This window comes from Primulina eburnea, chromosome 1, assembly GCF_022965805.1.
Source record: "Primulina eburnea isolate SZY01 chromosome 1, ASM2296580v1, whole genome shotgun sequence".
NCBI classification, from domain to species: Eukaryota; Viridiplantae; Streptophyta; class Magnoliopsida; order Lamiales; family Gesneriaceae; genus Primulina; species Primulina eburnea.
In genome coordinates, this window is record NC_133101.1 from 62,815,467 (window position 1) to 62,829,349 (window position 13,883).

At 35.3% G+C, this 13,883-nt stretch overlaps 2 protein-coding genes and 1 pseudogene across 7 annotated transcripts; 1 reads left to right on the forward strand and 2 right to left on the reverse strand.

Moving 5' to 3' along the window:
- Window positions 1-1,566: 1,566 nt before the first annotated feature.
- On the reverse strand, window positions 1,567-2,994 carry LOC140813842 (MYB-like transcription factor ETC3). The gene is made up of 4 exons (XM_073172605.1): window positions 2,776-2,994; window positions 2,599-2,686; window positions 1,816-1,961; window positions 1,567-1,734 (listed from the first exon to the last, which is right to left on the reverse strand). The coding sequence occupies exons 1-4, from the start codon at window positions 2,831-2,833 to the stop codon at window positions 1,697-1,699; spliced, it is 330 nt and encodes a 109-aa protein (XP_073028706.1). The 5' UTR covers window positions 2,834-2,994; the 3' UTR covers window positions 1,567-1,696.
- A 2,129-nt stretch (window positions 2,995-5,123) lies between these two features.
- Window positions 5,124-8,727, reverse strand: LOC140839258 (histone H3-like centromeric protein CENH3). Of its 6 annotated transcripts, XR_012119691.1 has the most exons (8): window positions 8,360-8,727; window positions 8,214-8,251; window positions 8,078-8,117; window positions 7,748-7,872; window positions 6,373-6,447; window positions 5,891-6,016; window positions 5,641-5,716; window positions 5,361-5,423 (listed from the first exon to the last, which is right to left on the reverse strand). XR_012119691.1 is itself a non-coding variant. In XM_073205909.1 (7 exons), exons 1-7 carry the CDS (start codon window positions 8,412-8,414, stop codon window positions 5,368-5,370), a joined length of 459 nt encoding a protein of 152 aa, XP_073062010.1. In that variant the 5' UTR covers window positions 8,415-8,700; the 3' UTR covers window positions 5,124-5,367. The 6 variants fall into 6 exon arrangements, 4 of the variants coding, with proteins under 4 accessions (XP_073062010.1, XP_073062000.1, XP_073062017.1 ...); XM_073205909.1 differs by lacking the exon at window positions 5,891-6,016 and having other exon boundaries at window positions 5,124-5,423; window positions 8,214-8,245; window positions 8,360-8,700; XM_073205899.1 differs by lacking the exon at window positions 5,891-6,016 and having other exon boundaries at window positions 5,124-5,423; window positions 8,360-8,700.
- A 1,320-nt stretch (window positions 8,728-10,047) lies between these two features.
- On the forward strand, window positions 10,048-13,280 carry LOC140814390 (protein WHAT'S THIS FACTOR 1 homolog, chloroplastic-like; annotated as a pseudogene).
- The last annotated feature ends 603 nt before the right edge of the window (window positions 13,281-13,883 follow it).

Below are 13,883 nucleotides of genomic sequence, written 5' to 3' on the forward strand. Positions count from 1 at the left end.
TATAAATTTTTTAAGTTTAGTAACAACTTTTTAATGTTGAGCATCAAATAAATTTTTTTTAAAAAAATTTGAAGTATTTATTCATCCCATCTAAACAAAACAACGTATTCGATTCAAACATTATATATATATATATATATATAGAAAATACCAAGGTGACACGTCATACGAGACATTAACCACAAAGAGAAAAATATCGGTCTCTCCGACCGACAGGGCCGGTACGCTGCTCAGTCGTCAGCTTTAAATTAAGGATATTGTCCAGTCCAGTCCGGCTTATCCTGTTAATCAATGGTGAGGGTCGGTTTGATTGTAAAGTTGAACCAATTCTGTACTATGAATTTAAGTGACGGTACCAACACATTAATTAAAAGCTGCTTTTGTGATCGATTATCCAAAACTACAACACCTAATTAATTCCGCTGCATATATTTGCACTAAACATGCATGTGGAGTATATTCGCGATATAACAATTGCAAATGATGTTCTAAGCACATACATGCTTAAACATTTCCACCGCAGTCTAAATTTGATACATTCTTAACGTACGGCATCCTATTAGCATAGATAATAATACACACACACATATCTAGAAATCAAATATCAATGCGAAAAATTTGGTTGAAGCGTCAGGCTTATAAAGCAAAAACTTGTGTGAGAGAGTCTCACGGATCGTATTTTATGAGATGAATATCTTATTTGAGTTATTCATAAAAAATATTACTTTTTTTGCTAAGAGTATTATTTTTTATTGTAAATATTGGTAAGGGTCTCACAGATTAAAGATTCGTGAGACCGTCTCAGAAGAGACATACTCGACTTATAAAGTTGAAGTATTGAAATAATTGAATGTTTCTTGACGTGAATTTGATAACGTAGATGATCAAAATTAGGAAGACAAAAATATATGATCAAAAATAAAAAATTTCTAGTATCAAGTATTCAAATTTCATAACCTGTGAAATATTGGAGCATTTGTCGGGAAAACATCATATTTTTTAAATAATAGTTGCACTGGTTATTTCTCCATGGATTATCAACATATTGATCAGAATTTACAGGAATATTTCACCCTACATGTGGGGCAGTGCCCCATGTGTAGATCAAAGGTCCAGATTTAACCACAAGTACATGGGGTCGACTATTTTTTTTTAAATCACAAATGTGACTAAATCTAGACCATCTAAATCCTGTGAGGGCAGTGCCCCCACAGGTAGGATCGAACAAACCGAATTTACATCGAAAATATTATTGTTCTGTTTAGATAAGTAATTTAAAAACAGTTTTAGTGTTTTATTAGTGAAAAAAACGTAAAGTATATGTTTAAATAAGATTTTGTAAAATATTTTTAGAAAAGTGTTCTCTAATTATTTTTAACAAAAAAAATAGTTTTTAAATAGTTTTCAAACACGTTTTCAATTATAAAAATATTTTTATAGAATAATTATCCAAATATATATTTATTCTTAATTTTTTTTATAATAGAAACTTTAATAAGTACTTGTTCAAACAGAATCTATATGATTTAGAAAACCCTAATTTCGCTGAACAGAACTGCAGAAGGGATCAACCCATTCAAAAGGCACAAAGAAAATTTATACTAAACAATTTCATAATTAAACTCGAATGATGAATAAAAATATTTATTCAACAAAATTAATGGTTAAGTTCGAATAAAAGAAATCAAGTTTAAATTCAACCTTTAATTAATCCATGTCCAAGCTTGCTTGAACCTGCAAAATTCAAACATTATTTAAAGTATAGTAATATTACTTAATCAACTCATTAATCCATCGTCACCAATGCACGCTAACCAGAAAGTTGTTTAATTTCTTGTGATATCCCTGCAGCTTTGCTACTCTTGATCATGAAACCATCGTTGTTTTTCTTTTTCATCAACCAATACCTCTCAATCTCTTCGGGTTTTCGACCCGGAACTCTCCCAGCAATCAATGCCCATCTGGAATATGGATCGTTGAACACTCAATGTCAAAGAAAAGAATCCTAGGTCCATCATAATAACGGGAAATTGGCCTTCAGTCTCCAGTCGTCGATTTTTTATGTGTTCAGTCTCTGGGTACTTTTTTAGTATCATATTTCCACATGAAGTGTACCATATTTTGTATGATATAGTACCACAATTTTGTTGGTAGGGAGTGAATCCAAAGAAATGTTTTGATTGAAGATTTTTCACCAACTCCCCCTCATAATAAACCCAGAAATAAGATTTATTTTTATCGGAAGATTATATACATGCATGTCTATGTCTGGTTTATGTCACAGCCTTTATAGACGGTTTGTTTCATCCTCGTCTCTACGATAGGATGGATGTCCAAGATTTGCCCATGCATATATAGGACCCACTTTTTTTTTTGAAATTGTATGTGCGGTAAGATCTTACATAAACCATTTATAGACTCGTATGTGTATAATCTTCCCATAAAAATAAATCTTTGAATTTCAGGAAGTAGTCGTTTTCTAAATTACCGGCCGGCCGCATGCTCAAGTCTTGTTTTTTCAATCATTCATGTTCATTTTAATTATTAACAGTAACGTTCTCTCAGAAGAAATTAAACATGCAGTACTTGGGTTCTTACTTGTCTCCCACAAGCCTGTGCATTCTTGAAATGAGATCTTCTTCTTGCGCATTCATTTCTATGGATTCACATTCGATACTGCTCACATCTGCACCAAAAATGGTTCAACAAACAACTCAACACCGCTTAAAATTAATACGTACACCTAAATTTTTAACAGTAGATCTGAAAGATGACCTTCACATGACCACGCATCATCTTGAATCTTTGGTTGATTTTGCCGACACTTGTCCATGTAGGAAGATCAAAGCAAAAATTAGCTGTAGAAAAAAATGGAATCTTCAAGTTGGGAAATTTTCGGTAGATAAGGAGACATTAAACGGCAAATTTTGTTTTATAAAGGCTTCGTGTTTAAAACAATGTACAATTTATATACATATATTTGCTTGTGGGAGGTCCAAGAAATTTAATCGGAGTAAATATGATTGCTAGATCTGATAATGATATTTATATTTTAGAAAAAATTTCGAAAAAAATTAATTTGTAAGTGACAATTGTGAAGACCCTAAAAATTCACATATATTTAGTGGTACAAAAATGGGGTTTACAGGCTAATTAAACATGACTTTATGATCATAAAAAAGTAGTTTAATGGCTGAATAAGCATGTAGTAATGGCTTATGACATGAGATCATGACATGCAGTGGGATGTGTTACCAATTTTCTATAGAAAGGTACCAATTACTATACATGAATCACATTTCACAAGCCCGAAATCTCTCGGATTCGTGAAACAATTCAATAACAAAACACTCAAGCAACATTCTAACTACTCATTTTCAAACAAAAGTTTCTTCTAAGAAGCAAGCCAAGCATCACTTAATTCCGAACAAAACTAGACACTTGTTTGAGCCAATTTCAAGGATCAAGGGAATATCATTTCGAGCAGCAAGTCATTCTTCACACGACTTTATTTCGGAAAATAACATATAAATGAGCTTATAAATATGTTTTAAATAATGGTGTTACTGTTTTTTTTAAACTCAATCGTACACACTTGATCGCGCACTACACGTTCCATGACCTTTGATTACGTATATGTTTCTTCCACATGATCTCTCTGTTATGCTATGAAATCTTGAAAATACACTGTTATGATTAGAATTAAAAGTGGTAAGGAAAACAAGATAAGATAAGAACATGATACAGTGAGTTATAATACATGGCTTGTTGTTTTGCGATTTTAATTGTTAAATAACGTTGATGACGTGTCTCGAGTTTCGGACGTGATAACAATTGATTTCGCTGGTCACTAAACTTGAGCAGGTTTATCTTAATTTTTTTTAGATTTTATAGAATATTTTAGCGGTTGATTTAGTATCTTATCTATACTTATCTATCTAGACTTGAGGGACATGATAAAATAATTTTATAGATAAAAAATTGCTCATATACTTCTTCATTTGATTATTTAAAAAAAATAGCCTAAAAATCAATTTTTGTTAATTTGTAGTTTATTTATAACTATTATATCTCACCAAAATATTCATTTTTTTTATCAATAATTTTGAATATTAAATGATCAATTTTTTAAAAAAAACTTATCTATTTCAATGTAATATTTAAATGTGTAATACATGAATAGGTCTCTCATGAGACGATCTCACAAATATAATTCCATTAGACGGGTCAACCCGATCCATACTTAAAATGAAAATTATACTTTTATCATAACAAATAATATTTTTTATTAATTATATCAGGTCGGATATTCGTTTGACAAAATGAACCTGTGAAAGTGTCTTACAAGAGTTTATTGTGTGTATACAAATATTATTTAAACAAAAAAAATTCAATTTACATGCACGAATTGTGTACCAAAACTCAAGAGTCGCTGGTTGTAATTAAATTTGAGATTTAAAATAGTTGTAAAAATTAACTATCAAAAAAGGGGAAAAAATTGGAAAGAAAAGCAAATCAATTGAGTCTCAGGAAGAAAAAGGTAACAAGGAAAAAAATCGTAGGATATATTTCATATTTGTATATAAGAATAAGTACTGAGTTATTTCGATCATTTTAAAAGTTTAAAAATAATTTAAAGAGATCTTAAAAGGCATTAATATATAGCTTCTAATATTCTAAAATTTAATTTTATAAAAGAAAAAAAAATAGCAAATTGTATAAATTCCAAAATTTATTTTGGGTTAATCGAAAACAAGAGTGACTAAATCGAGAAAATGCCTAAACGACATGGACTAAGTGTTACTCTCGATTGCTACAGAATTAAGCTTCAAGGTTTAAGGTACAATTTAATAGATCACATGAAATTCAAGATTTATTTGCAATGGTTGATTATCGTCGTGTGGTTCCCTGTTAAATCAAATGGGCCAATCCATGCGATAATTTAGTTGCATTTAAATCATATTGCAGACGATTGCTTTGGATAACAGTAATGCATTTAAATCATATTGCAGATTTTTCCAAGATTGTTTGGTGAGAAATGATTTACGTTCAAGAAATGTGTCGCCTCCAGTTTAGGAAGCGTGTACGTACATAAACAGTGTGATAAGAAAATGAGAATTAAAGAAGGAATCACTTTCACGAGCTACATTATGCTTGGGTTCTTTAATTTTTGTTGTACAAGATGCCTGATGACCCAGTCATTGCAATAATAGTACATGAAAAGCCAAAAAGAATTCTCTTGTCAACGACGTAAAAGCTAACTGTGCATGACATTGCTAATGGTTAGATGCAATTCTACATTGCTTACAATTTTTCAGATAAGCGGGTTATTACTCAAATCTTGCAGAGTAATGTGGTGACATGCTTTCACCATGGCTGCCCTTTACCTCCAATTCGCCGCGCCAACTCAAAATCCTTCTTCACTGAGCAATTCAAAAATGGAAATGAGTCGGAGTACTGAGTAAAGAATGATTCATGCGATGATAAGTTCTTGAAAACATCAAACAATAGAAGATCAATTTATTCAAGCGCTTGAATCTATAAATAGCCTTGAGATTTTGTATGTTGATTTCACGCAAACTAATTTAGGCCGACCATCAGTGTAAAGTATTTATAACAAGTGCAAGGATCATAACCTACTTATAGTCACACGCTTTGCATGAATTGTACACAACATTGCCTCTTCAAACAGTCGAACTATGTAATCCTCTGCGGCCTACAAGAGCAAGCTAAAAAGGATCACACAATAGCCATGCTAAAAAGTAAGTAGAAATCAAAAGGTCAAAATTATGCTTGGGCTTTAAAATAGTTTCTGTATCATGACAGAAAATTCTATTCTACACTCTTAAATGTCTGAAATAATGTAGATATGAGTAAATTTCAAATTCACCATCTTTCAGTTTATGCTTTTGCATCAATAAATATATATACATCCAAATTGGTGAGCCATCTGAAATTCAAACTTCAAATCCTTCTCCAAATCATATCGCACCACCCATATCCTTGATTTCAATCCCTACTCAAACAACATCAGGAATGGAGGAGGTAATTTACCAGGAATCAAAATAAAAACCAAAATTGTTATTAACTAGTTGCTCTGAGAAGTGTCAGAAGAGAATTTTCGCCTCTTTCTTACTATGTCTACCTGTGCTTGATTTGATTCTGTTGGCTGGAGTTACTAGAACACTCTCTTAGAATAAATGAAATAGCCTCAACAAATTGGACAAAGTCTATGTTATAGAGATTGGTGCCACAAGATGAGTCATCCAAAGAAGCTGTTTTTATTTCTAAAAAGTAAAGACCTGAGTATATCGCAAGGGTTCAAGCTAGAACGTCTTCAATCAAGTTGCAACACATTACAAGTATTAGTACCTCCTGAAGGGCCACTAACGCTTCTGCTTGCCAGCGAGAGACTTGTGGAGCAAAGAAGGAGGTAATCTCTCTCACCTGTTACACGATGGTCAGTTCGGCATTCCAGGATTATTTAAAAAGAAAAAACCAACACACAGGAATGAAGCTTCAAATCTTGCATTAACATTCCGAATTTCGAGCCAAAAGTTGATTTTCAATAATTTTACAAACAGCGACATGAAAACTCATGCTAGTAATGTCATATAATAAAGGCACATATGAACAATCCCACAAGTAAGTCTGTGTTTATGTGATATATATCTACTGGTTCATATTATCACAATAAGAAGAATTTCGTTCATAGAAGCAGGGGGGAAAACAAATACGAACATATGTTTCAGTGGAATGTGAATTAACATTGTACAGGACACCAAATTGAGGGAGAAAAAGCTACACCTGACATACTAAGTCAATCACAAGGCAAGTAAGTTTGAACTTTTTCCATCTGACTAATATAGGACAAATTTCCACAAAAGTCCTGTGGGTCGATTTCAAATCTCATGAAACAAATAAAGCTTGCAAAATCATGGTTCTTTCAGTGCTTCAGTGCCAAGTAAGCTTACAGTTCAATGTTTTGCTTGATCTACAAAGCCAAATAATCATTTTATCGCAGTTACCATCCCCAGATACGACACTGCAACCACAAAGGCTCAAACACCAAATAAGTTGCAAGCATATAATCACCCCCAAATACTTTCTGTAGCTAAGTGGTTATCTATACTGTTGTATACATTCTTGGTACAATATTGCTAACCTCATGACATCCAAAAGAAAAAAAAAGCATTCCAAATACTAGTTACTCTGACAAAGTGGTTAACTATCAAATTCAATTTGGGAGTGATTCAATAAAGTGAATATATCCATTGAGTTCCAAAAGCACTCCCATCGGGTCCTCTGTACTAGTTACTCAAAAAAGACAAGTGTCCTTGAGTATGTTCATTCCAATTACTAGATGCCATATACTCATAAACAACCAGATAAGACCCTAAAAACAAACTCTAACAAAGCAAACCATGCATATTATAGACATCCTGTAGTCCAATTTTTATCTACCCGGCTGCAAACCAGCCTTCGAAAGAACAGACTTGGAATGATACTACTCATATCATGGCATCAAAAAGATATAAAAAAATAGTCAATATAAAATTCAATGAGTGAATGTTATGCACGGGTTGCACAAACGGCCCAATCAAATCCATGTTGACTATTTTATCTAACACCAGTATCCTCGAGCACTCCTGTTCCGATTCTAACCACATATGACATATCCTAAAGAACCACAAGATAAAACTGAAAACATATTACAAGGAAGCATGCACATAATGTTAGATATTACAGTTCTGATGAATGGAGCAGCAGGTATGAGAAGGTTCCAGGACTTCTGATATTTCCGAATCTCTCGCAGAGCCACAGTCCCGGGCTTGTTCCGCCGCTTCTTTTGTGCAGGCCCAGCTCTACTAGCTGAAAAAAGTAAAGAAATCGTATCACAGCACAACCCATAAAAATTAAACTAAGACATAAGTTATCCTAGACCCCCCAGCAACAGCAACACCAAAAAAATTAAACTACAAAATAAATTTTACTCAACCTGCCAGCAACACTATTAAACTCACACAAAATTAACACGAGTAAAGAAAAATAGACATGCGAACAGAGAGAAACTCACTTGTTGGAGCACTTCCAGGACCCCTTGTTCTAGAGGAACGCTAAGGAAATTAAAACCCCAGAATTCAATAACATTCAACATAGTTAAAAATCACATTTCTGAAAAATAAGAAGGTCGAATAGAACGAGATTTTCACCAAAACCTGAGGAGTTGAAGTTGAAGTAACTCCTGCAGCTGCAGAGAAACCAATAATTAAAAAATTAAAGATGAATAAGGGTTCCTAAAAGTCGCTAGAAATGAAAAGGACAACATAGGAAACGTTTCGCACATAATGATGCTCACCGGCGGGTTTACGGCGGACGGTTCGGCGGACAGCAGGGTGTTTCGTTCTGGCCATGTATTTTTCCTTTCCTCCAAAATCTAATTAAAAATAAACATAAAATGATTTCTTTTACTAAATTTTGGATATGCCGTCTAAGTTACCGTTTGAAAGTTCGAACTGAGAGAGAAGAAAAGACGGGGGAATGCCTTCTTTTACCAATATTTTCAATCCAAAATAATACGGATATTGTTTTCAAACTATGTTAGTCTGTTATTTTTGTGTTATTCGTATTCAATATATTAAAAATTTTACTTTCCCGAAAGGTATTTTTACTCTTGCACATTATAAAATTATTATCATATGAATTCTTTTCGACTTTTATTTTTGACTGACTACTTTCGCCATATATCCGAATAGCAGATATTAGAGTCTGGTAAAAAAAAATCTTAGAATATACTCCTCCATGGTTTTTTTTAGAACAAAGTAGTTGTCCATTGTAAAATTCTATTGTCGAAGGAAAAAAACTCAACACCATTCAAAAGATTACAAACCCGAAATTCAGATATACTAGAAATAAGACACATTCTGGCTGTAACAAAATATATATTGTTCGTATATCAAGTAATTGAGCCTTACCATCGTCACCCAACTTCGCATAAGCAGTCTTTGCACTCTCCACTCCCCAATTCTTGGATTTGCTGAGCAGCTGAGAAACCACCACGGGCAACGCCAGGAACACCACTCCGCCGCCAACGATAAAGGGATTCTCAGCGGCGAAATTGGTAACACTGCCAAGAACTCCACTGAAATCAGTATCGGGGCCAAACTGCTCACGGATTGCTGAAGAGCTTCATCAAATGCCAATGCTCTTGAAATATCAGTACCCAAAGCCGAAGATAAAAGTACTAGACCCCCCGCCATACATATTGAAACAGAGAATGATTGATTCTTGAATGGGGAAACAATGACCGGTGACAGATTTTTTCTGGGCCCCGATCTTTTAGCAAGAACCGAAATTGGAGTCAAGCCAACTGCATTAAGGGCCTCCATTACACGATCTGAATCACTGTATTTTCAATGCTCTAGGAACCATGAGAAGCGTAAGATAGACAGTAACAGCTAGTCTGATGTTTTTGGAGTTCATGTGCTGTGCAATCGGATATTTGGCAAGTGGGTGGTGATAGTGAGTCGGGGTAAGTTGGTGCAAACGTAGAAGGGAGCTGAGAAGTGTATACAAGTGATGGATGACACGTTCCCCTGTGGACAGATGGATTGGGGGACTCTGTTGCACTCCAGTGATTGTGCCAAGGATATTTTGAGCGAGTTGGTTCGGAGAAGTCAGAAACATGTTTGGTAAAAAAAATAAGAATAAAAAATAAAAAATAAAAAATAAAAGAAACCTGAAATATATTCAATTACCTTCCTGCCGCGTGAAAGATCAAATGCAGATCTCACTGCTTTTTTGTTCCTTGTTTTTTTATCACATTAAATACAAACAGACACGTGTTTTCAGGTCTTAACAACAAAGTTGGGATGTATATCAGGAATTGGTTGCACGAAAATTTCAAAACTAAGTTTTGGGCCGGTCTCGGGTCACTTATCCAGATCGAGCGAAGGTGAACTTAAAGTCGCATTCTCGATAAAAGAAGCGCCAGTTTCGAATCTTATCTTTTCTTTTCTTTCACTAGAGTACGTATACGTAGGAGGGTTTTGGTTTTGGTTTTGGTTTTGGTTTTGGTAAACCCAGGCTTCTCGAAGTGCTTGTTCCTTGAGGTCAGTCACTTAATTTCGTGAGTTCCACCAATCCCATTTTCCTTCTTGTAGATTTATGCATGAATGGTAATTTTTTAGTGTGTATTCTGCTGTATTATGATATATTTCCATTTGATTCTACGAAGAAACTAGAGAGTATTATGGAACCAAAGTTGTTGCTTTCTACCCAGAAAGTTTCATCTTCACTTGGTACTTTCCCATTTTTCCTTTCATATAAGTCATCACCGCTTCAAAAGCCCAAGTTCTGTTTTGATGTCCATTCATTATTTTGTGCCAAACAGGCGGGGAAGACTCCGTTTCTGGGGGAAAAAATAGTCTTTCAGGAAAATAATGAATTTTTGTGGAGCACAAGGAGAGATGATTTGTCTATTCCTGTAATAAGAGCGGGTGTTGTGAAGAGGAGGAAAGAGCTTCCCTTTGATAACGTGATTCAAAGGGACAAAAAGCTTAAATTAGTTTTGAAAATTAGGAAGATTTTGACGAGTCAGCCAGATAGAATTATGGCACTTCGTCATTTGGGTAGGTTTAGGAAACCTTTGGGACTGCAAAAAAGGAGGCGGTTTATTTCTTTGTTGAAGAAGTTTCCTGCTGTGTTTGAGATTGTGGAAGAAGGGGTATATTCACTTAGGTTCAAGTTGGCACCCGAGGCGGAGAGGCTATACCTCGAGGAGATGAGGGTCAGAAATGAAATGGAGGATTTGTTGGTTGTTAAATTGAGGAAGTTGTTGATGATGTCGATTGAGAAACGGATTCTTTTGGAGAAGATCGCACATTTGAAAACTGATTTGGGACTGCCTCTTGAATTTCGCGATACTATTTGTCAGCGGTATCCACAATATTTCAAGGCTGTTACAACTGGTCGAGGGCCAGCTCTTGAGTTGATTCATTGGGATCCCGAGCTTGCTGTATCTGCAGCAGAGCTAGCGGAAGACGAGAATAAGGAAAGAGAGTTGGAAGAGAGAAATTTAGTTATTGATCGGACCCCAAAATTTAACCGAGTGAAGCTACCTAGAGGGCTCAACCTTTCCAAATGTGAGATGAGAAGGATTTGTCAATTTAGAGACATGCCTTACATTACATATCACCTTATTCTGAATTTTCAGGACTGAGGTCTGGACATGTTTGTAAGTCATCCGGACATGTTTTACGTATCGCTGAAAGGGGATAGAAACTCGGTGTTCCTACGCGAAGCATACAGAGAAACTTCGTGCACTTGTTAATGTTCCAAGATTCCCGAGGAGAAATATTGCAGAGACTGATTCAGATCAAGCTGTAGGGACAGAACCTGAGGGAGGATCAGGTGAAGATGAGGAAGATGAATGGTCCGACATTGACAATTTAGGAATTGACGAGATTGATGATTTTGTTGATGGTGATTGTTAATTGTCCCACATCGGTTGAATAAATAACCCGGGAGTTGCATATATTGGTTTGGACAATCCTCCCCCCACATCGGTAGGATAAATAACCCGGGAGTTGCATATATTGGCTCGGGAGTTGCATATATTGGCTTGGACAATCCTCCCCCCTTGAGTTAGCTTTTGGGTTTGAATTAGGTCCAAGTTCCAATCTTAACATGGTATCGGAGCCCGGGTTTCACCGTTATGTGTTGGACTGCCTATAATTAGGCCACCCGTTCTGCCCCTTAATTGGGTCATTTGTAAATTTCACGCTCCAGATGTTCATTCCTGAGCGTGAGAGGGGTGTGTTAGTTGTCACACATCCGTTGGATAAATAACTTTTGAGTGGTATATATGGGATTGGACAATCTTCCCTCCTTGAGCTAGCTTTTGGGGTTGAGTTAGGTCCAAGTTCTAATCTTAACATGGTATCAGAGCCCGGTTTCCACCGTTATGTATTGGACTGTCTATAATTAGGCCACCCGTTCTGCTCATAATTGGGTCATTTGTAAACTTCACGCTCCAGATGTTCATTTCTGGGCGTGAGAGGGGTGTGTTAATTGTCCCATATCGGTAGGATAAATAACCTGGGAGTTGCATATATTGGCTTGGACAATCTTCCCCCCTTGAGCTAGCTTTTGGGGTTGAATTAGGTCCAAGTTCCAATCTTAACAGTGATGATGATGATGGGGATTACGAGGGTGATTGGAGTGATGACGATGATTTGCCTCCAAAATTCAACAGAGAAGTTGTTTGCACAATATTTGATTTGCGGGCGTGCCAGGTGCGAAAATGCACCGATTTGTGTGAAAATGATAAAATCTAACTTCTAAATATTCAAGCGACGTGAATTCTAAATTAGACCGTCAGTTATAGTCTCCTAAAATAAATGCAATACCAAAAATAAAGAAAACTATTGAAAATTTATACAAATAAACCCCTGACATGATTTTGAATTTACTAAACTGTAGGAATTCATCAAAACTTGAAAAATATAATAACTTGTTGCTGAAATCTAGAACGAGAAGATGTAAAATGCTAGAAATATACTGGAACGCTTGAAAAGCTAATGCTTGAAGATTAAATTTTTAGCAGAGAGTATTTTGCAGATTTGTCTGTGTAGAGTTGAGTTGTTTGTAGAGTTCTTTGCCGATCTCTTTTTCTTCCCAGCGCTGTCGTTTCTCTCCACTCCCCGATGAACGGGGGATCTTTCCCACTACCTTTGCACGATCTCCATTTCTTTCCTCCCACGTTGTGATCGGTTTGAATTGATAAGAATTAATCTGTTGTGTGCTTATATAATTTAATCGGGCTTCAACATTAAATTGGGCTTCCATATTTAATTTTTTTAAGCCCAAACAGAAGTAGATGATTCATCATCGATTTTTGAACGGAGCAAATTCCAAATATGAAGCAAGTTAATGGCTCAAGGAAAAGTGATGAAAATGATCCAATTCCAGTGTTTCCAGATGGCAAACCAAGAGAACGTTGGTAAAATGAAATTATCATGGTTACATCCAAAATGGCCCGACTCTAGGCTATCGACTCGTTATTCTACACCAGTTGGAGTGGACGTTATTCTTTAGAAAGAATCGAATATAAGAGCTTGAATGTTTCTGAATGTGGATCTTTGTTGGACACTTAAATCTTAGAGACAACTTAAGAATAGATGAATATTCACTTCTTGTTTTGATCTTCAAAATTTTCCTACTTCACGATATATTGTAATGCTATGTACTATGTTTCATCTATACAAGATAGTTCTTTCCATTCAAATGCCTAATCTGGTATCTCTAAACATTAGAGAGCTCCTAAAATTTTAACCGAGATGTTATAATTTGTGGGTTTTATATGTTTCGTCTTGAAATGTAAAGTAATGCTTTCCTGTTCTTGTCATATGCATTTTGATATCATCCACCTTTTTCCTCCTATATTTCTCTCTTCCAGTATGGTAGGTATTATAGGATAAATGAGAGGTTCTCTAGTCTCTAATGCTTATCGTAAAAACCGGCAGATTATCTAGCAGCATGCCGATGATATGGAAGTCTCAAAAAGAACAATGCAACTTGGATTTTGTATTCCAACCAGGTGTCTACTTGGTCTATGCTAAGCGAATCTATACCGAGTTGATGTGTTCGAAACATTCCAAGTTTAGTTCAAGGAAATTTGACCACCTCACCAATAGTTAAGGCTTATAATTGGAAGACAGATTACTAAGTACTTAAATGCCTTTGGAGGACTTCAATTGATCTGCTGGAACATTTGATTCGACCTTCTGCTCGGTACAATGTATATAATGACATACAATGGATATAACATATGATTTTTTCACATGGAATATGTGTTAAAAATCATTTATGACTCGTAATGT